This window comes from Azolla caroliniana, unplaced genomic scaffold (assembly GCF_043228905.1).
Source record: "Azolla caroliniana isolate FFs.n. ecotype wild unplaced genomic scaffold, voAzoCaro1.0.p SCAF_7, whole genome shotgun sequence".
NCBI classification, from domain to species: Eukaryota; Viridiplantae; Streptophyta; class Polypodiopsida; order Salviniales; family Salviniaceae; genus Azolla; species Azolla caroliniana.
Window position 1 is genome coordinate 18,468,892 of NW_028230442.1, and position 27,075 is coordinate 18,495,966.

At 35.9% G+C, this 27,075-nt stretch overlaps 2 protein-coding genes, 1 long non-coding RNA gene and 6 other non-coding genes across 10 annotated transcripts; 6 read left to right on the top strand and 3 right to left on the bottom strand.

The window, feature by feature from the left end:
• Positions 1 to 557: 557 nt before the first annotated feature.
• On the bottom strand, positions 558 to 9,728 carry LOC147862161 (uncharacterized). The gene is made up of 3 exons (XR_015530048.1): positions 9,688 to 9,728; positions 784 to 1,378; positions 558 to 748 (listed from the first exon to the last, which is right to left on the bottom strand). It is a non-coding gene; the product is annotated as an uncharacterized LOC147862161 (long non-coding RNA).
• Positions 1,547 to 1,649, bottom strand: LOC147862162 (U6 spliceosomal RNA). The gene has a single exon (XR_015530075.1). It is a non-coding gene; the product is annotated as a U6 spliceosomal RNA (small nuclear RNA).
• Positions 9,729 to 9,801: 73 nt separating the features above from the next.
• LOC147862163 (U6 spliceosomal RNA) lies at positions 9,802 to 9,904 on the bottom strand. The gene has a single exon (XR_015530062.1). It is a non-coding gene; the product is annotated as a U6 spliceosomal RNA (small nuclear RNA).
• A 1,898-nt stretch (positions 9,905 to 11,802) lies between these two features.
• LOC147862164 (nucleolar protein 56-like) lies at positions 11,803 to 19,296 on the top strand. Of its 2 annotated transcripts, none has more exons than XM_087322517.1 (9): positions 11,803 to 11,910; positions 12,367 to 12,568; positions 13,926 to 14,140; positions 14,234 to 14,391; positions 15,170 to 15,357; positions 15,437 to 15,689; positions 17,590 to 17,738; positions 17,843 to 18,049; positions 18,558 to 19,296. In XM_087322517.1, the coding sequence occupies exons 1-9, from the start codon at positions 11,884 to 11,886 to the stop codon at positions 18,935 to 18,937; spliced, it is 1,779 nt and encodes a 592-aa protein (XP_087178643.1). In that variant the 5' UTR covers positions 11,803 to 11,883; the 3' UTR covers positions 18,938 to 19,296. The 2 variants fall into 2 exon arrangements, with proteins under 2 accessions (XP_087178643.1, XP_087178644.1); XM_087322518.1 differs by having other exon boundaries at positions 17,843 to 18,028.
• Positions 19,297 to 21,104: 1,808 nt separating this feature from the next.
• Positions 21,105 to 25,058, top strand: LOC147862165 (large ribosomal subunit protein eL24-like). The gene is made up of 5 exons (XM_087322962.1): positions 21,105 to 21,177; positions 21,915 to 21,990; positions 24,250 to 24,351; positions 24,510 to 24,658; positions 24,779 to 25,058. Exons 1-5 carry the CDS (start codon positions 21,167 to 21,169, stop codon positions 24,933 to 24,935), a joined length of 495 nt encoding a protein of 164 aa, XP_087179088.1. The 5' UTR covers positions 21,105 to 21,166; the 3' UTR covers positions 24,936 to 25,058.
• LOC147862166 (small nucleolar RNA R44/J54/Z268 family) lies at positions 22,726 to 22,814 on the top strand. Its single transcript, XR_015530081.1, has one exon. It is a non-coding gene; the product is annotated as a small nucleolar RNA R44/J54/Z268 family (small nucleolar RNA).
• On the top strand, positions 22,950 to 23,038 carry LOC147862167 (small nucleolar RNA R44/J54/Z268 family). Its single transcript, XR_015530082.1, has one exon. It is a non-coding gene; the product is annotated as a small nucleolar RNA R44/J54/Z268 family (small nucleolar RNA).
• On the top strand, positions 23,404 to 23,492 carry LOC147862168 (small nucleolar RNA R44/J54/Z268 family). The gene has a single exon (XR_015530084.1). It is a non-coding gene; the product is annotated as a small nucleolar RNA R44/J54/Z268 family (small nucleolar RNA).
• LOC147862169 (small nucleolar RNA R44/J54/Z268 family) lies at positions 23,565 to 23,652 on the top strand. Its single transcript, XR_015530080.1, has one exon. It is a non-coding gene; the product is annotated as a small nucleolar RNA R44/J54/Z268 family (small nucleolar RNA).
• Positions 25,059 to 27,075: the final 2,017 nt, after the last annotated feature.

Genomic DNA, 27,075 nt, shown 5'->3' on the forward strand with positions numbered 1-27,075 from the left:
ATGTCTACATGTACATGCTGCTGCTATGGATGTATAATATGTATGTCACATGTGTTGGAGATGTCCCAAATGCAGAGACAGACAGAAACCCTAATCATATCTATGTGTTCCAAGTAAATGCATACTTTAAATTGCTACAAGGATTGTGTTTGTATGGTGAAGAAAATTGTATCTTATGGAGATCTAATAATGATCTCACACTCTATACCATCATTATATCAATAAGAATAACCAAAAAAACTCCCAAATTTTAGACCACCATAAGGGAAGTGAGTGAATTTTGTTTTGGACAATTACCTATTCCTATATGTATGCATGCTTCATTTCTTTCTGGATGACTGGATCAATCCATTGAATAGTCACCGCGATGCAGAATGGCCTATGATCGAAACAACTTTCAGAATTGATTGATTTTGTTGATGCAATGGACCGGAATCAAATCTAAGGACAAACACCTCTATATAATATGCAGAATATGTTCATCATCCATTACAAGAATGAGGCAAGATATAATTGTTGAATGCAAGAAGTGACATCCCAATAATAAAAAATCCATGTTTTGTGGTTGTGGATATCAAACAAAGCTAATAATCCACATATCTCAATCAATTGTGGCCAAGAGGAGGACCAAATTTCCTTCCACAATGGCAATGGCCACGAGGTGGGTGAACTGCACAATCTCGTTGGGCACTAAAGAAAACCACAATATTAAGTTTTTGCAAAATATCATGTATGCATGGAACCATACCTTAGGTAACTAACTATGCACGGATGGAACCATACCTTAGGTAACTAACTATGCACGGAGTTATACCTTGGGTAAGTAACTATGCATGGAGCTATACCTTAGGCAACTAAGGGAGCAATGAAGAAGTACAAAACGTCAAGATTGAATGGATACTAAGGCTCGAGCTCAAGCTAGGTGGAAGCCTACAATGACATAATGCTCGCCTAGTTGCCAAAGGTTGCAATCTAAGTACAATGCAAAGACTCCAAGGGTACTTAGATTGGGTACTCTTGGATTCATTTGTCCAATCTTCTATACATCATAATCCATCAAATCCACATTCAAACTACTTTTCTAAATGGAGATTTCGATACCATGATCCGGTCTCCATAATTCCATGATCCAGCTAATCGCGACTATGTCTGTCTTCTAGCTATAATACATAAAATAGACATTCAACACAAGGTTTTCTAAATTTGAAATTAAGACATTCAACATGCTGTGGCTATCCTTCTAAACATCATAATACATGATACAGACATTGAAAAATCCTTTCAATAATGGAAATTTAGATCTGATGTTGATGTGGAACAACCTCTTTATTCCAAGATCCATACATCCATACCATGAGAAATTAGATGAATCTTGTGACTTGCATGAAAGCCCTTGTTTAAAATACCCAATTAAAATCAATAAAACAATTAAGATCCTCCTCTTTCATCTATAATGCTTGATGTAGATGAAGTTCAATTAACTTCACAAACTATGCTTTCCATCCACTATGGGGTAAAAACGGAGAATGAAGATAGAAGTGGAGAAAAAAATTTGGACCATTTCTCGATTTGTGCGTGTCATCCTTGCGCAGGGGCCATGCTAATCTTCTCTGTATCGTTCCAATTTTATCAGATGTCCCCGAAGGGACAAAGATATAGTAATTCTCTGCAGATATATATATACTTCTATATCTTATGGGCCTTTGTATGTGGGACTTATAATAGAATCCTTTGATGGAGCATTCATTCATTCATTCATTCATTCATTTCATAGGTTCTTTTAAGGCCCTTTGATTCTTCTTCTTGTAACTTCTATGGGGTCACTCTCTAGTATATGCCAAGTGCAATTTGTGGTTCATGGTCACGATATGATTAGGGGGATATAGTATCCAAAATATTTGCTTGTGAACTCGACAAACAGGATGATCCACCCATCCAGCCAATTGTGGCATATGATTCTATAATCATTGCCTTGGAGGCCAGTTTCCACAAAGTTTCGTAGCTCTCCTATGGAAATCCCCCATTCCACAATGGCTTGATATGGAAAACCCAAAGTGCAAGATCGATTTCTTGCATCTCTCAATTACACCTCCACAATGTATTGTGCTTGCGTTTTTTTAGCAAATATACACAATAACAATAAGATGTGGTTGTGCTTTGGATTCTATGTTGGTTCGTTTTGTTGACAAAATCAAACAGTTGCGGCATACAAGTACTAGTCATAATATGTCCACCAAGGTGAATACTCGATCAACTCCATTTCTCTAGCACACGATTACCATCTTCGTGACATATATTAATTTTATTGGATAAGTTTATATTCCTCGCACATGTCATCTCTATAACATACAATCATAGTCCAATCTTCTCCATATATTATAAGGTGCTTGTGTCAAAAAGTGTAATAAGGTCGAAATTAGGTCAGAGTGGAATCCATGGCTTTTGACATATTACTATAACGATACAATGTGACATGTTTGAAGGGACAGGAGGCTCCTTGTTTGCATGCATAGAGGAAACAATGGCCACCTAATGATAGGTTTTAGCTTAACCCACATGCAAATAGTTGAATTTATTAATTCCTATAAAATGTGGAAGATGAAGTTCACTTAATTGTGAGGTGAGTGGTGCATAGTAGTTATAACCGAGCTAGGTGATTACCTTCAATATCATATGAAATCATGACCATACCCAACCTTGAGCTCAATTTGGTACCACTAAGGAATGTAATTCAATCAACAATCAATAATGTTCCATTAATTTATAAGCTCTATTTAGTTTAAGACATTTGAATTTGGGATACATTAAACTCTTTGTTATTAGTTAGGAAGCCATTTTTTGGGTGCACCTTGCATACCCTACACTTCTCAAGACATGAGTCGAAAAGCTTTTTAGCAATTTCTTCTTGCTGATCTCGTGATTTAGATAATGAGAAAATAACTCATGTTTTCTTTATATTCCATTTGAACTTAGCAAATAGCTTTAAGGAAACCCTACCATAGTGTTATTTTGGGGGGCAGGGGGGACACCTAGCCAATATGTCAATCTAATTGAAATTTGGGAATTACATTTTATGCATGTGATTTTGGATGCAGTTTACTATACTTATATTCATTGTAGGTGCCAATTTAACAATAACAAGATGAACGAAACTTATTTCTACATTCTACCCTTTTTGCCAAGCATTTTTTCCCGGCTCATGTACTCACGTGGTCAACTTCCCGGTGACTCTAGGAATCTTCATGTGCTCTTCCTCTTCGTGTGATAACAACACACAAGCCTTTGTGTGGTGTAACACATAAACCTTCTATGTGTCGCAATTACCAATAACTCTCAGCCTGTTGGGTATCAGATCCCTATGGATTAACATGAAAAGTGGAACCCGTAGATACAAAACACGAGCCTTTGTGTGGTGTAACAGATAAACCCATTTGTTCCGGGATGAATATCTTTGCACCACATAGCCACGAGAGTCCTAAGTATGCGGTTTATTTCACCTTAGTGGATGTCCCCCACAACAATTGTATGAAGCAACTTTACCCAAAGGTCCTAAAATTCCATCCATCTAGGTACCTAGGAACTTAGTGTCGCGACTTTGACTCCCCCCATCCATCCATTTTCTTTTACTTGAAATTTGTTGTCCAATACTACGATTTTTTTATCTTAAAATTAGTGTCACGAACCTCACAAAATCCTCAAGACGTTAAGATGTTGAACACCACCAAGATTTTCGTTTCGTGCTCGGAGTTTTTAAGGTAGAAGTTATTGTTGTGATCCTTAATTGAGACGCCAAATCATGAGATACAATCAAACTTTTTTTCCAAATATACAAAATCAATATAAGAAGATTACAACAAATTATAAAAATCATCATGATCAGTATTTGAAGGGTGCAACTAGTATTCTAGGACTCTTATATGTAACTGATCAATCCGCATACACAATTAAACGATATTGAAAGCATATCTTACTTTAATTTAAAGGGTTTATTAATTTTACAATGGTTGAATGTGGGATAAGTTAAATCCCATCATTAGAACACCATTGTTTCTTGATTCATGCAAAAGCAAGCCTAGTAGAACTAGTATGTACAAATACTACTCCATACATGTATCTACTACTAGCATCGATCACGTTTCTTTTTTATTTTCACTTGTAATACCAAGTTTAATGCAAAAACTTGATGGTTGCAACATGATTCCACTATAGTTCTGATCGTGATCTTCAAGGATTTGAGCTTAATGTTGTGTGACATGCTAATGTTTCATCATGAAACCTAAGCACAGGCAAGATGACAAAGTTTAATTGTGAGGTTCCTTGTGGTTCCAAATTTGGGAGGTTTTTGATTCCTCATTGTTACAAGCATGACCATAATTTATCTCGTGGTAGCTTGTATCATATTATTTTACACACGAGAATAAAAGTGTGAGGGTTAACCAAGAGTGTCAAGAAGAGAAGATTACATGTAATCCTCGGAATTGAGACAACACATAAGGGCCAAGTGTGAAGTTATCTAAATGCCTTAGGTCTAGCCTATAAATATGAGGCCTAACTACCCTCATTAGATACAACATTCAACTACATCGAGACTCTTGTAGCAAGCGTACCAGTACCAAGTACGACTCGATGCCTCCGCTTCAATCCGTCTCGATCTCTCCGCTCGAGGGTGGTCGGGTGGATCAACACCTTTCTTTCGCCTTCTTTTTCTTTTGTACCTATCATTCTATCATTTATTTCCTTATTTCATGCCTACATTAGAAATCATCTCTAACACCTCCATCTCCATGACATACAATTATTAGAGTCCAATCTCCTCCATACATAGTGGGCAAAGCATGTTTGGAAGAGTAAAACAAGCTCAAAAATATGTGCACAACAAAAGCTTTTTTTATTTCAATACCTTTTTATGTGGGATAATTTAAACTCTTGTAATTAGTTGGAAAGCCTCTCTTTTTTTATACACCCTACACTTCTCAAGACTTGAGTCTAAAGATGTTTACTATGGTTAGATTACACGATGATATGTACATTAACATGACATTGTACCAAGCTCGATTCCTCGAAGAGGAGAAGCAAAGCTAATTGCATATCCACCTTCGTGACATATTTATTATGAACTTATGACCAATGACCATAACAACTATCACAATTGTTTCATTTAAAGTTGATCCAATGAATCAATGTACATTCAAAGCACAAACACCTCTCCATAGTATTTACCAAATGCAAGAAGGACACATTGTGAGAAATTCTAGAAGCTATGTTACACTTGGTTTCTCCACCCTTGTTGTAAAATACTTAGCAAAAAATATGTGTAGAATACGTATTCTAAGTATTCTAAGTTTTAAAAAAAATACTTAGAATATGTATTTTATAGATAAAATACGTTAAAAACTTAGAATACTTGTAAGATATGTTAAATACTTCTTCAAATTTATAGTTTTTTTTTCCATTTTTTTAAAAATGATAAATAATTGTTAAATATGTAGAATATGTCAAATTTTAAAAAACGGCAGTTCTAAAATGTAGAATACGTGTAGAATACTTCAAAGTACATATTCTAAAATGTACTCTAAACATAGAATACGCATTTTTTAACAACTATGTTCTCCACATTGAGTGATTGTGGGACGTGGGTTTCACGAGGCAAGCAACGAACTTTGTACTAAGGATAATATCAAGACAATGATCATAAGCTCAGATTCACGTGATCATAATCTCCATGCATTTGGATCAATCAATCATATTTTCCAAGCTCAAAAGTGCATATTGATGATGAACCCATTGCACTTGGCATACAAGCAAAAGATAAAACAAGGACCTAGCAACATATGAATGTTGGTTGATCATATTTAATATTATGTCAACACAAACAAATCATGAGTTTGTGTCTCCCCCTCCTCTTCAAGCAACTTAATCAAGCTTTACATTTCGACATGTTAATAATGGTTTCATTATGTATCCTAACATTTCCACCCTGATCTTCAAGGAACTGAACTTGAGATTGTGAACCATGAATGTTTCATTATCATGCAACCTAAGCATGGGCTATACAGATGACAAAGTTTAATAATTAGGAGCTTTCAATCGCTCCATTTGTTTGTGGTACCAAACAAAGTATGGAGGTCTTTGATTCCTCAATAGTGATCTCCATCTCCATGACAATACCGGTAGTAGTCCAATCTCATCCATACATATAGAGAGAACTTTTGGAAGGCAAAAAGTAAGCTCAGAAATTAGTGCAGCATTTCTTCATTAGTTGTCTGGATAGAAATGCAGCCGGGCATGGCTGCTATGCACCGATCCCCTCATTGCTGAATGGTATGGCTATGTTCTTCACTGTTTTATAAGCCTGTTGTGGTATGAGACATCTGAATGTGGGATAAATTTAGATTGGAAAGCCATTTTCTGGATGCACCTTCCATACCCTCTGCACTTCTTGAAGACCTGAGTCTAAATAGCTTCTTTTTAGCATTTTTTGTTTTTGCTATCTCATGGCTCAAGCTCAGATTTGAACTAAGTGATCATTGACACTACACCATATGCACTTTAATTTACATGCTATTTGGTCATGGTTAATATCTAAGTCACTATAACATATTTCATAGAATTTCTTTTCCATGTTTTAGGTTTAAATAGCTCAACTAAACACATGGTAGATTACATGGATACATGGAAACTCACAAATGAGAAGGGATAGTAAGCACACAAAGATAATCGTCTAGCCTTTAGAGATGGGTGCATGGTAGCCCAAGCCTGGCTGCAAGACAATCCTTGATTCTTTGTTAACAAGAGTTGTGCCCATTTTTTAGCCATCTCAAATTTTGCAAGAATTATTTGATATGGCCCAAGAGAAGGCTTGATCACAACTACAATTGTATGTATGTCATGGAGATTGTCTTTGGAAGGATAGGACACAAGCAACTCTCGCCCTTGTGTTATGGACATGGTCCACAAAGGAGAAGACCTTGACTACGAGTCTACAACTATAACTGTATATCATGGAGATTGTCTTGGGAAGGAGAGAACACATGGGGATCTCATTCTCATGTTAAGGAGATAGTCCTTGGAGGAGAAGTCCTTGACTAAGACTACAGTATTATGTTATGGAAACGGTATTTGGAATGAGCGAACACATAGGGATTTCATCCTTATGTTACTTAACATCAGCCTTAAAGTCTTGCTCCTTCTAATGCTCATCAAAATACATATTACAAAGGTAATCATGTTCTCCCAATTAGTATGAAGAAACAAGCAGAGAATGAATGACAAAGGAGTGAAAGAGAATGAATGCCAAAGGAGTGAAAGGGATGCACATGTCTAAGTTTTGTCCACCATACTTTTAGCTTGCTCTTCGAGATTTTTGGCGTCACTTGCTACTAATGTTTTACAATTGGATGATCTACAAACAATCTTATTGTCTAGAAGAAACCAATCTCATTACAGCCAACCCGAAGATTGTTCATTTATTACCTTCCAAAAAAGTAATGATAGTTCGAAATGAATATTCAAACTTGAGACCATTTCGCTCCAACCAAGCCTAATTGTACTTGCGTGACACTTATCATTTTGAATATTACAACATTGATAAATAGATCATGACGGCAACATCGATCTCAAACGACATATTGCCAAACTAAAAATCAAGGTTCCAAATTGTAACTATGTCAAAGTATCGGGACTCTCTCATGTATGCCATGTGTTAATATATGAAGCACACACTCCAACCAATCTGAATGTGGCAGGTGCGCTTGGGAAGATTCTTTGACAAGGAAATATACATGGTTAAGGGAGCGACGTTCCAATCTAGGGCATTAACATTCACCCTCGGGCTTTTAATTTGATAAATTTAGAGAACTCATACATTCGAACACTTCCACAAATTTCTTTAGCTCTATAGCTTAGCTCAAGCATCAAGGTCATGATTAGGAATTGCACAAATCCTTTATTTCCTTTAAATTCTCTCACAATTGAAACATATTCCATGTTTTGAGTTTAACAAAATATTTAGGTGTTTACGTTTCACATAGGCCTAGCACTACGAGAGTAATCAACACTGATTGGGTGAACATTCCAAAATCTGAAGTCAAATAGATCATCCTTGCTAAAATATGACCGAAGCTTAACATTTCCCACACACATGAACACATGATGCTTAGTTAAGTGAGTAAATGAAATATATCACATACTTGTAAGTTGTCCTATGAACTTTTTTCTATGATTTGACTACACAAAAAATACATTCTTACATGATACCTTAATTGAAGTCCTACACCAATCAAATATTTGCTTGCAAATTCAAAAATAAGTAGTCATTGTCAAATTAGAAACAAAGCTTACAAAAAAGGTGATTTTCTGATGAATAAGCCAACTTGCCAAAAGAAATTGATTTGTTGCTCTAAAACTGACTATGTGCATAATTTATAAAATGCATTGCTTCAAATATGACTAAGAGACTAGAGTAACAATGAGGTGGTCATGCATGTTGTGTAACTTCTACCATAGACAACTAATTCAATGTTCGTCTTGAATACACATATCAAGAGACTAGAGACTATGTGCATAATTTATAAAATGCATTGCTTCAAATATGACTAAGAGACTAGAGTAATAATGAGGTGGTCATGCATGTTGTGTAACTTCTACCATAGACAACTAATTCAATGTTCGTCTTGAATACACATATCAAGAGAAAATGTTTTTTTTTAAACTTAGGTCTTGATTACGAGTTGAGAATGATATCGATGCAAAACCTCACAAACCACAACAAGGGAAGCAAATGAAAATTGTTTTGTGCATTTAGCTATTCTTATCTGGATCTTATGGAAATGATCCTTGTATGGCAAAGAAAATTGTATCTCGTGGAGATCTAATGATCACACACTCTATAAGAGTAACCAAAGAAACTCCTAAAATTTAAACCACGTTAAGGGAAGTGAGTGAATTTTGTTTTGGACAATTAACCATTCTTATGCATGCTTCATTTCCGTGAGGATGACCAAAACAATCCATTGAGCATTTACCACAGTGTAGATGATGGAAACAACTATCACAATTGTTTGATTTGTTGATGCAATGGACCGGAATAAAATATTTTAGGACAAACACCTCTATATAATATGCATATGTTCATCCATTACAAGAATGGAGTAAGATATAATTGTTAAAGGCAAGAAGTGACATCACAATCAATTGTTCCATGTTGTGTGGTTGTGGATTTCAAACAAAACTAATAATCCACATATTTCAATCAATTGTGGCCAAGAGGAGGACCAAATTTCCATGATCCAACTAATCACGACTATGTATTTCTTCTAGATATAGTTGTCCTTCGAAACGTCATAATACATCAAATACACATTCAAACAAGTTTTCTAAATGGAAATTAAGACATTCATATGTAGACATTCAACACCTTTGGGGCTCTTTTAGGTGATGGCTATCCTTCTAAACATCATATAGACATTGAAGCAGCTTTTCAAAAGGGATATTTCAATATGATATTGATGTGGACCAACCCCCCATACTTCCAAGATCCATACCTCTATACCATTACAATTTAGGTGAATCTTGTGACTTGCATGAAAGGCCTTGTTTAAAATACCCAATTAAAAATGAATACAACAATCAAGATCATCCACTTTCATCCATATTGCTTCATGAAGATTGAAGATCAAATTCAATTACCTTCACAAACTATGCTTTCCATCGACTATTGGGGTGAAAAACGAAGAATGGAGGATGGGGGAATTGAAGCTACGAAGGAAAAAGAGAAACTATTATGCTTTAAAGCATGCGAAAAAAAATTTGGACCATTTCTCAATTTGTGCGTGTCATCCTTGCGCAGGGGCCATGCTAATCTTCTCTGTATCGTTCCAATTTTATCAGATGTCCCCGAAGGGACAAAGCCATAGCCATTCTCTGCAGCTATATATATACTCATATATCTTATGGGCCTTTGTATGTGGGACATATGTATATAGTTAACAAACAACTCATGTCACTTTGAGAGTGTCCTGGCGCTACTATGTATATCCAATACCCACGATAGATACATGGTCCCAATTTCCAATGATGGTTCCAATGAGGCTTAACTTGCTAAGCCATTGAACTTAGGCCAAACCTCTCGCTTTGGGCATGGCCCTACCGGTCTCAAAACTATACGGTTCCCCACGTGACCCAGGTTCATTGGGGTTCTTTATCCATCCATCCTATCGCGTCCCGAATCTTGCAAAGCACAAGAAAATACTTCATGTTTTTTTCTCGATGTTTTCTTCACATTTGGTTTTTGTTTTTTCCTTTTCTTAAGGGGCTTTTCGGGGTGGGGGGTGCCAGAGACACCTTGTTTCCTAACTATGTGCTCCCGATAGGCCTTCTTTCTCATGAACATGGGCATACAAAACAATTGTGTCGTAGATTTTAGAGGACATGAACCTGTGACCCTCTTCCTCCTCCTCGATGTGCACCTTAAACCTTTCAACACTTCAATATTATCGTATTATATATGTCAATTACATTTAATCGTTGTAATGCTTCTTATATGATTGTGTGAATGTTCACGCTATTCTAGCGTTTTTCTTGTTATCGCTATTGTCGCACCACAAGTGATAGTTATGCACTACCACAAACAGGCAACCATGCATCATGGTTAGGCCCGAATGAGCTTGCAATTGGACTAAGGACATTGTCTATAGGGAAGATCTCATTATTTTAAAATCCCACTCCTACTCAACATCAATCTTTTGTGTAATCTTGTGGTCCTAATTCTTCTTCATTATAATAAAAATATTTTTCTTTATCTCCCATTTCCTAAAATGTATTGCGTTTGGTTAATTGGAAGATAATACCTTCTTTTTTTCCTTTCACGACCAATATTTGGCATTGAGCAAGAGAAAACTAGAGGCTAGTTTGGGATTTACCAGTGAGTGCCAAGATTAGCACGACAATGTGATGAGCTATGCATTCGGATCTACCACTCAATAGAACAAAGCTTTCTCAAGGAGCTAAATGTTAGCTTACAAGGATTCGAACCAACAACCTCTTAGCGTACGTGTCAAACCGTGTCAAACCTTTAACCATTATAGTAACATATACAAATGTAAACTATATTAATTATATTGTTATTATAAGATATTTAGAGTATTCTAGAACATTCTAGATTATTAGTCAATACCATAGAACACATATAAGTGTTGGTGTGAGGATCTGGGACCCGAGTCCGTTTGGCGATTATTGAACAATGCCAAATTCGATATGGTACTAACCAGATATGAGTTGGTACGAGGAATCTAGGATCCAAGTCTACCTAGATTTCAATACAGTACTAACCAGATATGAGATTGTACGAGGATATGGGGTCCAAGGCTGCCCAAATTTCGATATGGTACCAACAAGATATATGAGCGAATGCGAGGATTGGGGTGGGGGGTGGTCTGGGTTTGCCTGGGGACGAGTAGTGTCAAATTCGAGATTTGGTGGCGCCAGGATCATGGTTGGTTGGTCTGGGGTTCGATTTGCGTGGCCACGAAATGAGGTTGTGAGCCCACACCGGCGGACAATTGTAGCCTATGAATAAGACCACATGATCTCTTCTCCACTCCATGACACACACACACACACACACACACACACACACACACTCCATGGTCCATGCATACATCTGTATGTATGTATGTATGTAATGTACAATGTACATATGTGCATGCCCTCCTGTCCATATGTGTGGCACTCCATGACACACCATGCATACATATGTATGTATGTATGTATGTATGTATGTATACAGTATGTATATGCATGCCCTCCTGTCCATTTCTGTGGGTTTTAGTATTGGTAGTGCAGGAATGCTGTTCTAAAGGTTTCCTTCTCAGAGAAGGTTTGGCCATGGCCATGGCCACCGACCATCAAGAGGTATCATCTCCCCCTCCCCCCTAACTTTTTAAATGCTTTATTATTATTTGTTAAAATTTCCAAGAGTTTTCGTCATCATTGCTCCTTTAGAGAGAAAGAAAGCTCGTGATTATTCTCAGAAGGATTTATCCTTCTCACATATGCCATGATTTCAATCTAATTCCTAATGCATAAAGAAAAAGAAGAAGAAGAAATCATATTGGTTTTGGGGTTTAATTGTCTTTCCCTCTGTGTATGGGAATCATTTCGTCCGAGTCCAGATTTAAAACGTTTGTCATGCACAATACATCAAAATCTTCATTCTGGAGTTAATTGTGTAAGCTGTCAAGATCTCATCGATTTAGAGCCTAGTCTTTAAATGCAAGAAGTGTTCAATTTTGGTTGATTTATCATCTAGTTTTTTTTCTTTCCGTTTGAATACTGAAATTGTTTTGATTTGTCTTTTCTTAATGAAAGGTTCTTTACCTGCTCTATGAGTCCGCATCTGGCTATGCTCTTTTTCAAGCATATGGACTCGATGAAATTGGACGACAAGTGGATGCAGTTCAACAATCTGTTGTGGACCTTACCAGGTTTGGGAAAGTGGTCAAGCTTGTGGGATTTAAGCCTTTTATTTCAGCTCTCAATGCTTTGGAACAGTGCAATGCCATATCTGAAGGTAAATCATTTCTATGGCGTTGGTCCATAGAACAATAGTTTACTATTCCAATTTATTATCCGTAACTGCTTTATCCATCGTCCATGTTAACACAGTGGTTTATTGTTCCTTCATGTGTTGTTGTATAACTTGTCTTTTAACATTCAAGGTCATCATCCATGGAAGCTTAGTTTCTTATTTCTTTTTCATTTCCAAATTATATGGAGGCCATTATCCAAAGAAGCATAATCTCTTGTTGTTCCTTTATTTGTCGTCCAATTAGTTTCTTTTACCTTCTCCAAAGGCCATCATCCAAAGAAACATAGCACTTTCTCATTCTTTTCCATGGAAATTATTCGTTATCCATCATCCATGGAAGGATACTTGATTGTCGTTTCTTAGTTTATAACTAGCTCTTTCACCTTAACACTTCATTTTCATGAAGGATATACATCATAGTAGTTTATTTAAATCTACTTGCATTATGCACCTCACACCATACTTATATTATGTACCTAATTCTTCCACAGTCTATGAAGGCCATCATCCTTAGAATTATAGTCGCTTATTGTGGCTCCATTTGTAACTAGGTCTTTCACCTTCATTATTCAATTTCATGAAGGCAGTACATCATACATGGAAGCATAAATATTTGTCACAGCTTCATTGTTGTAAGTAGTTTTTTCACCTTCATTATTCAATTTCATGAAGGTATTACATCATCTGTGGAGGCATAGTTCTTTCAATTTCATTTTCATGAAGACCGTCATTCATGGAACCATAGGACTTTGACACTCATTTTCATGAAGAACATCCATCATCCATGGAAGCATAGTTGTTTATCATGGCATCATTTATAGCTAGCTCCTTACCGTCATACTTCATTTTCAGGAAGGTCATCCATCATAGTTGTTTATCATGTCTTCATTGGTTACTCATGCTTTCACCTTCATGCTTCAATTTCCTGAAAGTAATCCATCATCATCCATGCAAGCATGTTTAGCATAGCTTCTTTTATAACTAGTTCTTCCACATTCATAGTTCAATTTCATGAAGGTAAATCATCATCCATGGAGGCATTACTCTTTCACCTTCATGCAAGCTTCAATTTCCTGAAAGTAATCCATCATCATCCATGCAAGCATAGTTGTTTAGCATAGCTTCTCTTATAACTAGTTCTTCCACATTCATAGTTCAATTTCATGAAGGTAAATCATCATCCATGGAAGCATTACTCTTTCACCTTCATACTTCATTTTCATGAAGTTCATCCATAATCCATGGAACGCAGAGTATAGTATCCATTAGTATTTTGCTATATGGTGCACATATTGAAAGACTATGCATGAAAGTGACGGGTAAGTTTCTCCTTCTTCAGGGATATTGACTGAGGATTTATCCAATTTCTTGGAGCTCAACCTTCCCAAGGTGAAAGAAGGCAAGAAACCCAAGTTTTCACTGGGGGTTGCAGAACCAAAGCTAGGCTCTCAAATCTTAGAGTCCTTGAGGGTTCCATGTCAAAGCAATGAGTTCGTATCTGAATTGATAAGGGGAATCAGATTGCATTTTGCCAAGTTTGTCAAAGATCTTAAGGTATGAGAATGATTTTTGAATTCTGGTAAGATGGGGTCTTTTTCAGGACATAACACCAAGAGAGTTTGAAATTTCACCATCATAACATTGTAGGAGGGGGATATTGAGAAGGCACAACTTGGGCTTGGCCATAGTTATAGCAGGGCAAAGGTGAAGTTTAATGTAAACCGAGTTGATAACATGGTTATTCAAGCCATTGCATTACTTGACACACTTGACAAAGACATAAACACTTTTGGAATGAGAGTTAGGTAATGTCTTTCTTTACTCTTTATTGTGTTAACTACTCAAGGAAGTAGTTTTGACTCATTTTTCCTCTCCGTCTGTTGCTAATTTGAATTTTATTTCACCGATATCTATTCATTTTGTTGAGAATATTTAAAAATGGTTCTTTTAATTACGTGTTTAACCTCTCTCACTCTCATTCATTCACATATTATGTGCATAATAAATATGCAAGTGGTATACAAGCTATTGGATTTGAGAATCTCTTAGTGTTCTTTGATAGATTGACAGTTGTTGTCACATTAGTGCTGATACAAAAAAGGAGGGAAGCAGCAACAGCTGAGTGGGTCATAGTTACACAAATAAGAGAACCCAAATCTACTCATATTATCCCAATTCTGGAACTGGTACTTGTTTTTATTCTTCCAGGAGCCCTATAATAGGTCTCTTGTCTTAATTGTGGTGTGATCACTAACCCACATGAACATCTTGCCTTTTCAAAAAGAATATGAGGATGGGTTGAATCTTCACCCATCTATTTGAGTGAGAGTCTCGCTTAGTAACGAAGGAAAAAATAATGTTGGGGTCAATAATGAAAACTGTAAGTAACTGCTGATTGTAAACTCTTATTGAATTCTATTTCTTGCCACGTATTAAGTGTGCTTCAATTCTTATTCTAGCTTTCATTGCACAGAATCTGTTGCTATTATGTATGCGGCCTAAAACTAGTTGTACCATCATGCAATAATATCCCTTATTAGGCACCTTCTAATTAACCATTCGTCCGTTTATTAATGTTGGCAGGGAATGGTATTCATGGCACTTTCCAGAGCTAGTGAAGATAGTCAATGATAACTATATTTATGCGAAAACAATTAAGTTCGTGAAAGACAAGTCCAAACTTACGGATGAAGCATTGCCTGAGCTGATTGAGGTAGTTGGAGAAGAAGATAAAGCGAGGGAGATCATTGAGGCAGCAAAGTCCTCAATGGGTAAGACTATAATGCATTATCTAATTTAGTTTTCTTTTTCTTGCACCTTAACCAGCTTTTACTATGCTCTTATTTTTAGGACAAGACATTTCCATCATCGATCTCATCAATATTGAAAGCTTTGCCCAACGTGTGCTCGAACTGTCAGAGTACCGTAAGCAACTCCATGCATATTTAATATCTAAGATGCATGATATTGCACCAAATTTGGCTGCTCTTATTGGAGAAATGGTGGGGGCTCGACTAATCTCTCATGCTGGCAGCTTGGCTAATCTTGCCAAATGTCCAGCATCAACGGTTCAAATATTGGGTGCTGAGAAGGCTCTTTTCAGGTACTACTACTGCCATCATCTCTATTAGGCATAAACTCCAGACCATCCTGAGTTTGTTTTTATGTCCCAAACTACCCTTAGAGTTGTTTGTTATTTTTCTCAAATGCTCTTTGATACCTGATAAATAGACCATGTAATTACACAGAAACGCACGCATACTTAAAAGAAGAACTAGATTGTTTTACCATCTAACTCCTGGAATAGCACATATAATTGCTACGCCAAGGGAATTTGGGAAAATAATAGAAATTTAGGGGCATTTCAAGCAATAATAAAAATGCAGGCGTGTGCTGAAGGAGTTTTCTCCTTTTTCTTAATGATGTCATATGTTCTCCCAAAGGGGATATTTACTGATGGGTCTATTGTAGTTATTGATGCATTACATTTTTGAACCATTGAATAAATTGTATATGAAATATTATGGTAGGATAATGCTGTTAGGATGCAGTAGGTAGGTGAACATGAAATTTTAAGACTGGAAATAATAGAAACTCATCCAAAATGTTCACTCATAAAATGGTCTTCTAGTTCCTGCAAAAATGGAAATTTCTGTGTCGTTTTGATTTTTCCCTTTTTGTAACATCCAGTGTGAAAGTTGAGTCTAATTTTGCTCTTCAACTAAATTTTGCTTCATTTAATATTTGGATTCCAAAGATGTGTTGGGATAATAATAATAATAACAACATAAAGAATATTATTCTCATGCCTCAATTTCCTCTTTTCTCTTGTATTTTAATAAAATATAGTTTGCAAGGATAAACATGATCAAAACTATCATTACATGTGTGTAATTTTATAATTACTGATAAAAGATGCTATTTCAAAGTAGTCTGTGTAATATTGTGTGAAAACAATTTGGTGAAACTTGGAAACTTGTAATATTCAAAACAGAATAGTAGTAACTTACAACTCTTGTTTCTTATCCTCTTGGCTTCGATTGAAATTTTTCATTTTCGTTCTATATTTTGTATAAAATTTCTTTTTAACTTGCTGAATTACTCCATTTTTCCCCTGGATTTTCTTCTATGGGAATCTGAGACCTCCTGATATTGATTAGGGTTACTATATTTCCATTAATGTATAATAATCTATGTATGAATATAGGTCCATGTAATTTTATGAAATAGCTAGAGAAAACAGTAGCTGTTTCCTTGTGGTCATTTTGAAGGAAACCAAAATAAATTATCGTTTAGTTGCTTTAAACATATATTCTCTGGCTCACACACCAGTTACATGCTGTGGTGCACATGAACCATAGTTGATAAAAAAACTCCCATTTCATTTATAGAATACATTTTAGAATACAAGGTGATTAACACGTATTCCATGTTTTAGAACTGCCATTTAAAACCGTTTCATGTATTCTATGTATTTTACAAGTATTTAACATTTTCAAAAAAATCAAAATACAATTTAAAATTTGGCCAAAAAACAATAAAAATAGTAGAAGTCTTTTACGTATTCCACCTATTCTATGCCTATTCTATGTATTTTATTGTACTTCATCTTTAGAATACGTATTCTAAGTATTTTTTAAAAAGAGGTAGAATATGTAGCATAACTATTGTATGCCGATTGTATGTGAAGTATTTTACAAATATGACATGAAGTGCTCTTATTGGAGTATGCATGTTCGATTAATACAACTTCAGGTCCAATTATCAGGCACCATACCTGATTGCTGGTTTCATGATTACATTTCAAACCATTTTGCTGCTCACATTGACAAGTTAACATATGCAGTTGTAATATTTGTGAGGCTATTAGGGCATTTTAGGGACGTTAATACATGTTCTTCTTTCTATGTCCATTGAAAGCTAGCAAGCGAACAACTGCTATTCTTTGATGTGATAGGATTTCATTTATTGTTTTAGTGCTTAACAGTTATATTCTCTCACAGAGCACTGAAAACAAAAGGCAATACACCCAAGTATGGCCTTATCTTTCATTCATCGTTCATTGGAAAAGCATCTGCCCGTAACAAAGGTCGTATCTCTCGGTACCTTGCGAATAAATGCTCATTAGCATCACGAATTGACTGTTTCTCAGGTTTGTTTTCCTCTGGTGGGCATATTATTATTCTTTTTTTATTGACGGTTTTTCAGTTTCCTGGATCAAAACTTCTTCACACCATCAGTGTTTTGCTTGTGCAGAGCTGAACTCAAGTATATTTGGTGAAAAGCTCAAAGGACAAGTAGAGGAGAGGCTAGACTTTTATGACAAGGGCATCGCTCCCCGAAAAAATATGGATGTGATGAAGGAAGCAGTGAATGCAATGACAATTGAGGCTAATGCAGGAAAGGAGAGCACAAAGATTAATGAGGACTATGCTCCCGAGGGTGAGGATTCCGTCTTGCATGGTTAGTTACTCGAGGAATGACTCCTTGTATTGTTAGTTACTAAAAGATTGGTTTCTTGCATAGCTAGGTACTTCAGTGCATACTTACTTTAATTGCATTGTGAGTTACTTAGGAAACGTTGCTTGCATGGTTATTACTTCGGGAATGGTTCTTTCATGTTTTCTTTATTCAAATTGAAGATGCCTCATAATCTGTCTGTACTTAGTGTGATGTTTTTGCAAAAAGGTAACGTTGGTTTTTACAGAGGTCTAATTCAACTGGAAAGTTAGGGATATCTGTAACAAACAAAAGCATACTTATTACAGATGTCTGTACACTCTTTTTGCTAGTATCTATTTCAAGTGTACAAAGCTTATGCTATGTATTCTCATTGAGATCCCGTGTAATAATATTTCAATGATTGTGAAAGTTACATAATTAGAACCTTGCAGAAATATTACTGTGACGATATGAAGCTCCCTATTTTCATATCGCATAATCCTCAAGTATTGTAATATTGTTTTGACAGTACATAGTGGGGAGAAGAGAAAGAAAAAGAAGGAAGGGAAGATTGTTGACAGCGAGGCTGAAGTAGAATTGGTGGCTCCTACCGATGATGAAGATACAGGCAAGAAGAAAAAGAAGAAGAAATATCAAGGTGCCGATGCTGATGCCGATATCCTACAGTTGGAGAGCAGCCCCAAAGAGAAGGGTGAAAAGACCCCACAGTTTGAGAGCAGCCCCAAAGAGAAGAAAAAGAAGAAACGAAAGGACATTGAGTCACCACAAACCATTCCAAAGACGAAAGAACAAATCGATGACGTGACCAAAGAGTTGTCAGAAATGGAATCAGCTGCAAAGAAGAAGAAGAAGAAAAAGAAGAAGGCTGAAGTAGTAGAAGAAGATTAAGTCTTTTTCTACAGATTTCAGGCATGAAATGAAAAATCAGAGCATTACATATTTGATTGAATAGATATTTGACGCTCCAGAAATGAACACTAGACAGTTGAGCTCAAATTGGTGCTTTTTCTTCACTATGTCCATATTAGTGATCTTTTGGCTGCTTCAGATACTACTACTATTATTATTGTAATTTGCGTAAGGGTGAGGTTTCTGAGATATTTAAAAGGCCTCTTTAAATTCTTTCAGAGTTATGCAAGCTTGCGAAATAGTGAACAATGCCAATGTACAAATTGATGCATACTTTTTACATAAGTTGCTCATCCTATGTATATATATCCCATTTGTGTCTTGGCTTTATGTATATACACATGCCTTTTATGTTATGGACATTTTTGGCAGATATCTCTATTAAATTGTGTAATTATGCCTTCCCAAGTTGATAAGGTTTACCATAATAGTTAACTGACCTTTAAAATATGTTATTTTCGTTCAAGCTTGAAGTTGTTTATGGTATCCTTACCAGATCAACACGTGTGTAAATTACAAAATATTGCTTACTCTCAACTTTAGGTCCTGACCCTCGAGTGGAGTGAAATAAAATAATGACAAGTAAAACGCAAATAAAATTATCAACACAATACATTGATACTCTTCTCTTTTAAATTTGATTTAAGAAATTTCCCAATCCACAACATTTTTTACTTATTTTGTAAGAAGCAAACTTGTGAGCACTCTATTTGTTTATTCAAAGTATTTAGCCAAGGATTCACATAATCCTTGTTTTATTACTTCATTGGTAATCACTCTTGCTAGTTTCTACTTCTTCCATTATGCCACTTCGATTGGATTAATCCCTCAACAAAATTTAATACATGCATTGTCCCTAATCAAAAGGACACGGCTTATGTTGTGGAAAATCTCCTCATGGGGTGGTTGATAGGTATTTAAATTATCCACACGGGGTGTTGTTTGTTTTATAAATAGAGCTTCCCAATTGGTGCGCTTGCCCTTTCTGGTTTGTTATTTGTAAGAGTTCAAGTCACTTTTTGGATGAGCCTTTCCTATATGATGTCACACATATATCATAAAGAATCGGCGTTGCTATTTTCTATACAAGTTTGCATAATATGCAAGGTCACGTTAGGATTTTTAAGTTGCACTATGTGATAGAGAATTGTGGAGGCTCACACTTCACACATTATACTACATATGTTGCACCTAACTATAAAACCATATTTTTCATGGAACAGGGAAACCATACACATCAATACATGTTAAAGCCCATCCCGTTGTTTGCCATTCGAACTGTTGCTTCTATGTGATTTAGCTAACATGCATTGCGATGTGAGACTTGGTGTTGGGCCACAAAGTGATGAGAGTGGTCAACTATGCACACTTTGCCCTAACACAAGTTCGAGAGTCTGAGTATCACACACTTTGATACAATGCTTTCTCTGGCTTTGATAATATATTCATCCATGCGTTCAACACATATATTTTGATCAAATGCCCAAATCCTGGCACGAATTTTCTATCACAGCCACAATGCGCACTGTCGATTGCAACATTCATTCACAAAGTTCTTTGATCATATATTTGACCATGCTTTCCATATATATTCGAGCAAAAGTCCAAATCCTTGCACAAATTTCTCTCACAACCACAATGCGCACTCTCGATTGGCAGCGTTTTCACCGGTAAAGTTATGGAACATTGAGAGTAAGCACTACTCACTTTCACATGTATCATGGGAAATGTAATGTCTTTAGTATGATACATAGGTCATAGTTGACCTCTGAAGACGATAATACAACCTCTCTCTCTCTCTCTCTCTCTCTCTCTCTCTCTCTCTCTCTCTCTCTTGTTTGGTCTTCTAGGCCATTTTGGCCGTGTAAAAGGCGTTAATATATCTTTCTTTCTTTCTCTCTCTCTCTCTCTCACACACACACACACACACACACACACACACACACACACACACAGAGCCGCCCAAAATAGGGGCAGGTGTGAAACCGTAGGGCTCTATGTTTTTGACCTAATCTGCCTGGAGGGAGAATCGTGGACCGTCCGATGGAGGGCTCCCATCCGACGGCCACAGATCCTCCTCATATTACCTCCTCTCTTAAAGCTCTAATGGCCTCCTTCTTCTTCTTCTCCTCCTTCCTTCCTTCCTTCCTTCCTTCTTCTTCTGTGGAAAGAAAGATTTCTGCAGGAGAGATCCATCAATCGTAAGCTATGGTGCTCAAGTAAGTACCCTGTCTTTTCTGTTTACTCCTCCTTCTGCTTGTTTGCCCTTTTTTTGCTCCAGTTCCTGTGTTCTCAGCTTCCCTGTTGGCCGAGATTAACTCTCGTTTGCTTGTGTTTCATTCTTTAGCTTCATGTCAGGGTTTCTCCCTATCTTTAGTGGCTTTCTTTCGTTCTCGCTGTGGCCTCCGCTTATTGTTTGGTTTTGTCTTTTTAGTTGGCTTAATCTTCGTTTGTAGCTCACATCTTGGCTCAAGATTGCGCATTTTGTCTCTCTTCCTGTTCTTACGGTTTCCACTTGTTCGTATGCAACTCTCTAATTATAACTTCGGCTAGATCAGTGCTCTTCGCACTTTGCCGTATATAAATGTAAGAATATAGGTAACACATTCGGGTTACAGTTTCGTTTTTGCATTCTCCTCACTGTGACATGCCTTTTTCCTAGAAAGTTGAGGAATTTAACTGAATTTTCTTTCCTCCAATTATGTTGGTAGGATGTTATTATCGTATGGTTTTGGTCCATGGTTTTTATTATCGATGTTACCATGCATTTGTAGTATTTATTTCCCTTCATCAATTTACTTCCATTACCATTTTTTACTATGTCTGTTTTTGTGGCATTGTTGTATATATAGTTTTTATTTCGACAGGTTTCATGTACATCGTTTTATCTAAGTGTAGCCTCGGCCCTTTGTTATTCGAAAGCTAAATTATTTCAATCAATATTTATCTCTTTCAGGACGGAAATCTGCCGTTTTAGCGGTTCCAAGATTTATCCAGGGAGAGGTATTCGGTTTATCAGAGGAGACTCACAGGTTAGTTTTGACGAACACAATCCTGTTTTATGTGTTTTAGTAGCTATTTGAATTTGTACTCGAGATCGGATTGTCTTAGGTTTTATATGGTCTGTCTGAATTGTCTCTTTTCATGTGTTACTCGATTTTCAGCACTTCAATTTGATTACTCTGAGGTTTGATTGTTCTTTTCGGAGTGTATTCTTTCTTCATTTCTGTATTCTTTAATGTGTTTTTGTTTCCTACAGTATTTGTATATTTTGTTTGTGTTTCAGTGTTTCTTTTGAGTTGGATGTGATTGAATGTACGTTAGTAATATTTAAACTTTTCTGTCAGAACCTTGAGCAAGAACCAAATTCTTGCATTCCATTTTTGAGATTTGTAAGTTATATTAAACTGAGTACTCGCGGTTTCTCCATATGTGAGATTCAATATCATGAATTCTGTTTATCTTCTTTCCTTCCAAATTAGGCTCTGTATGCTCCCATGATTTATAACATAAACATTCAATAGAATGATTATTAATGAGAATGATAAGAAAGTCTTAATCGTTTTGTGGAGATCCATGTAGTTTTTGAAATTGAATAGCTGTTTATTTGCCATAGAGTCTGTAGAATGTTCGAGGATTTTTGCAATGTGTAATCATTTAGTTTTTGTGGGCCAGTCATATGGCGAAAACCCATGGCGAAAACCCAAAATCATTATCTCTTTCTTCAGTAAGAAAAGTCAGCGAAAACCAAAACACCTTGATATGTTAGTGCACATGATTAAAAACAAGAATAGGGACATCTTAATCCGCTTAGCGGAAAATGATGATTTATTCATGGGAATCTCTATGATGCACAATGGGTTTTTTCGCTCTTTTGTAACATATAATCATTTCTTTTTGTTAAAGTTGGTCATTGCGAACCAGTAACCGAAAACCCTAATCTCTTTGTTCAGTGGTCAATGCCGAATCCTAAACTCTGATATTTTGGTGCAGTGCACATGATTAAGAATAAGAATAGGGACATCTTAGTCTGCGTAGCAGAAAATGATGATTTATTCATGGGAATCTCTCTGATGCACATTGTACTTTACAGTCAATAGGTCTCCTTTCCAAAATTCTGCTGTGAATCTTTTTCATATCTTTGTGAAGTAACAACATCTTATCTTGAGTTAAGAAAAGGATAGTTATTTGTGGAGATCTCTGTGATTCTCATTAAATAACTGTTGATTTTGACAAATAGTCGGTTTTTTAATCTTCATTGAATGTACAAAGGAGATTAAGACGTCCCTATGCTTTTTGAGGCCATAGGGTCACCTTACTCTCCTGTGCAGTTAGTGGTGATTGATACATAGACACTACCTCTATGATGCAGATCAAGCTTTAATATTTTACTGTTATTATTTTTCTTTTATTATATATCATTGAAGGCTTTGATCCCTTTGGTCAGTGCATATGATTAAGAACAAGAATAGGGACATCTTAATCTGCTTTGCAGACAATGATGATTTATTCATGGGAATCTCTATGATGCACGGTTTTATTTTGAATTGATTCATTGCTTATTGTTAGCGTTCTTTTTTAAAAAATTTCTCTAATCTCATTGTTCAGTGCAGATGATTAAAATAAGAATAGGGACATCTTAATCTGCTTTGCAGAAAGTGATGATTTATTCATGGGAATCTCTATGATGCACATTTTGTTTTTGTAAATATTAATTGTTTTTATTTTCATTATCTGAAGCTCTTTGATTTTAATCTCTTTTCTAAAAATAAGAATAGGGACATCCTAATCTGCTTTGAAGAAAATGATGATTTATTTGTGGCAACTTCTAGAACGCATAGTTATATTTTAAAATTGAATCTATGTTAATTTTATTTCTACTCTGATTTTCGTCAGGCCTTAGAATTCTTTGTTCACTGCAGATGATTAAGAATAAGAATAGGGACATCTTATTCTGCCTTGCAGAAAATGTTGATTTATTCTTGGGAATGTATATGATGCAGTAAAAGATGTAATGTTGGTAGATTATTAAATACAAATGATCTTTAACTGGCCAATAAAAGTGTCCATATAGATGATTTTAGTGTTACATATCGTGAAATGATTATTATGTTTTTATTTAATGCTTGTCTGTTTTGCAATTTGCCTTTATGGGAATTTATGTGCTTTTAAGTTGTAAGATACCAATTTCGATGCTCTATGTATTTTATATTCATCTGGTATGCAGTGGATATCTAAGAATATTATTGATCTAAAATTTTAGTGTCCTTCAAATGGTTGCTATGATTCAGGTGTTTCTATTTCTCAATTCTAAGTGTAAGAGGTACTTCCACAACAGACTGAAACCTGCAAAGCTCACCTGGACTGCTCTGTACCGTAAACAACATAAGAAGGTATCTACCTCTTTTTATCCTTATTTTATCGATGTGGTTATAACTTAATCATGAAGCTCATATGACATTTGATATTCGGATTTACTGTAAGCCAAAAGTATTTATGTAGTCTTGGAAATCCTATTATAAATTAATATATTGTTGTCTTATGTGAAAAGGATATTAGTGCTGAGACTGTCAAGAAGAGGAGAAAGGCCAGCAGCAAGCCTTACTCACGCTCCATCGTTGGTGCTTCTCTTGAAGTGATTCAAAAGAAGAGAGCAGAGAAGACCGAAGTTCGTGCAGCGGCTCGTGAGGCAGCGTTGAGGTCTGATTTGGTTCTATGAAACTTTCTTTTATTTAATTGGCAGATGGTCCGAAGTTCATGTATGTTACATGCTTTGAATTTGCAAATGTTACATTAAATTCTGAAATTATTATTTTACAGAGAAATCAAAGAACGAATCAAGAAGACCAAGGATGAGAAGAAGGCAAAGAAAGCAGAGGTAACAGCCAAATTGTCCAAGGGTATTCCCAAGGGTGCAGTTAGCAAAGGTGCAGCGCCTAAAGGTCCTAAGCTTGGTGGTGGTGGAGGGAAAAGATAAATTCAGTCAGTTTTTCAGCTGATAGTTTTTGATAAACATGAAATTAATTATCGAATGAGAAGTTTGGATAAGAGTTTAGTGTGTACGAATACTAATGGAGTTGAATTTATTTCTTTTTGTTGATTTTGTTTCAATTTGGTAGCAGAATGCAATGATTCCATGAAGAATTGGTAATGTGTTTGGTTGGGTATTTATCAGAACTGTATCATTTTCTATTGATATTAGCAGGAAAGTTTATGTCGATGGATTCTGTATGTCAAAATTATCCAACTAAATGAGTGACAATAGTTCTGTGAAGGTTGGGACTGTAGAAATGTGATCGGAATGTGAAAAGACGGAAAGCCTCTCTATCTGACACTGAAGTGGATAGGCAGATTTTTTGTAGTGAAGGAATAATACGTGTATTGTATGCTGCCTTCAAAGGTCTCTGTTAAGGTATCACTAAAAAACATGCATTCGCCATTAGGAAATTTAGTGTGAGAAATGTGTTGAGAATGGTCAATACTAATGTTGGTGAAGCGGTGGAACAAATCAGATTGGACTCTGTGAATGGATGAAACGGTCACTCATGCATTGTATATGCACCTCCAATTGTCTATCAAGAACCACCTAAGAAACATGCATTAGCTATTAGGAAATTTGATGTTAGAAATGCGGAACCAATTGTGGTATAACTGTATAGTTCTGTCAAACTTTCAGATTGAGAATATGCTGCTCAATATGCATGACCTGTGGAAAATATTTATGTATGAATGTGTTGAGAATGTTGAATGATATCGCTTGTGAAGCAGTGCATAACAGTAATGCAAAATTGTAATTATAAGCTTTGAAATTAGTTATATTGCTGGAATGGATGCGTGAATGTACAGTTAAATGCACCCATTAAAACTTTTGGTTGAATATACCAATGTACATTGATGTGCCAATTACAGTTGAATGCTGGAATTGATATGAGATTAAAGTGTAGTAGTTATATAGAAAGTTTTAAGTACGTTTGTAAAACTTCAAATGCGACTTGAAGATATGGCATTTTTGCAATCTTGGTAGTTTGTAATTGCTATTCTTCTTTCCCCATCGTCTTTGACCATGTACAATGTTGTATCTCCAATTGCATTGTTGAAGAGTCGTTGGTAGTTTTACCTTCACAACATTGTGAAATTACAGAATCAGCTTTCAAGTGCGAAAGGATAAAGTAGTACGAATGTCTAATGATGAGTAGTTGTTTGAATATGTTTTTCTACCACCAATAGGGTTTATTTGAGGCAAGTAAATTAGCATCCCATAAAGAGACCCTCTTATGAACCAAATACTTGTTACTTGATATTCTTTACTATTGTATTCGATTCACTTTTCTGATAGATAAAGTAACCTTAAGTGGCAGTAGTTGTCCTAACAATACAATAAAGAGCTATTCATTTTGATTTGGTGACCATGTGTAGAGCAAACAAACAATCCTAGTTACCATATATCCTTGTCACATGCTTATAGAAATAAACGGCCTATACTTTCCCATGATTGAAAGTTATTGCATACAAGCCTCCTATTCATCAATGGTTAAATTATATATTCAAGTTTGCTATGGTAATGTAGGTGGTTGAGCCTGTTATTCATCCACTTTTAAATTAAATATCCCATCTTCAAGTTCGGTATGGTATTACAATAGGTACACCACCATTTCTTAAGTCTAAAAGATGACATTTGGTTTATGTTGGAGATAGATTTGGGCCTTGAAGACATGATTGAACTTCTTGACATAGTTGTGCAACCGCTTGTCCAAAATACTTCAACATCAGCTTTCTTATTTGGGCCGATTAGCTTTGGTTGATAGAGAATTACGAAATAAGTGACGGGGGTATTTCATATTCTTGTTGTGCTATATAACATAAGCACATTTGAATATAGGGAAAAGTACCAGGATACCCCTGGAAGTTTGTCTATTTACCAGAATACCCCTGAAAGTTCTAAATTTACCAAACTACCCCTATATCCAAAAAAATACATTCTATAAAGTAAATATACACTTAAATGTACAAGCCATATTTACCAAACTACCCTTAAACCTAGACTTTTTTACCATAGGGCTAGTTTGGTAAATTTGGCTCATAAATCATATCCCCTTCAAACCCTCCACATCCCCATC

What these genes read in the sequence shown, in the direction of transcription:
- LOC147862164 (XM_087322517.1), top strand. Translation starts at nt 11,884, where the DNA reads ATGGCCATGGCCACCGACCATCAAGAG. An exon ending in ACTTTTGGAATGAGAGTTAG is followed by an intron (nt 14,392 to 15,169) that starts GTAATGTCTTTC and finishes TAATGTTGGCAG; the next exon opens with GGAATGGTATTCATGGCACT. An exon ending in GGCAGCAAAGTCCTCAATGG is followed by an intron (nt 15,358 to 15,436) that starts GTAAGACTATAA and finishes TCTTATTTTTAG; the next exon opens with GACAAGACATTTCCATCATC.
- LOC147862165 (XM_087322962.1), top strand. An exon ending in ACCGTAAACAACATAAGAAG is followed by an intron (nt 24,352 to 24,509) that starts GTATCTACCTCT and finishes TTATGTGAAAAG; the next exon opens with GATATTAGTGCTGAGACTGT. An exon ending in GCTCGTGAGGCAGCGTTGAG is followed by an intron (nt 24,659 to 24,778) that starts GTCTGATTTGGT and finishes ATTATTTTACAG; the next exon opens with AGAAATCAAAGAACGAATCA.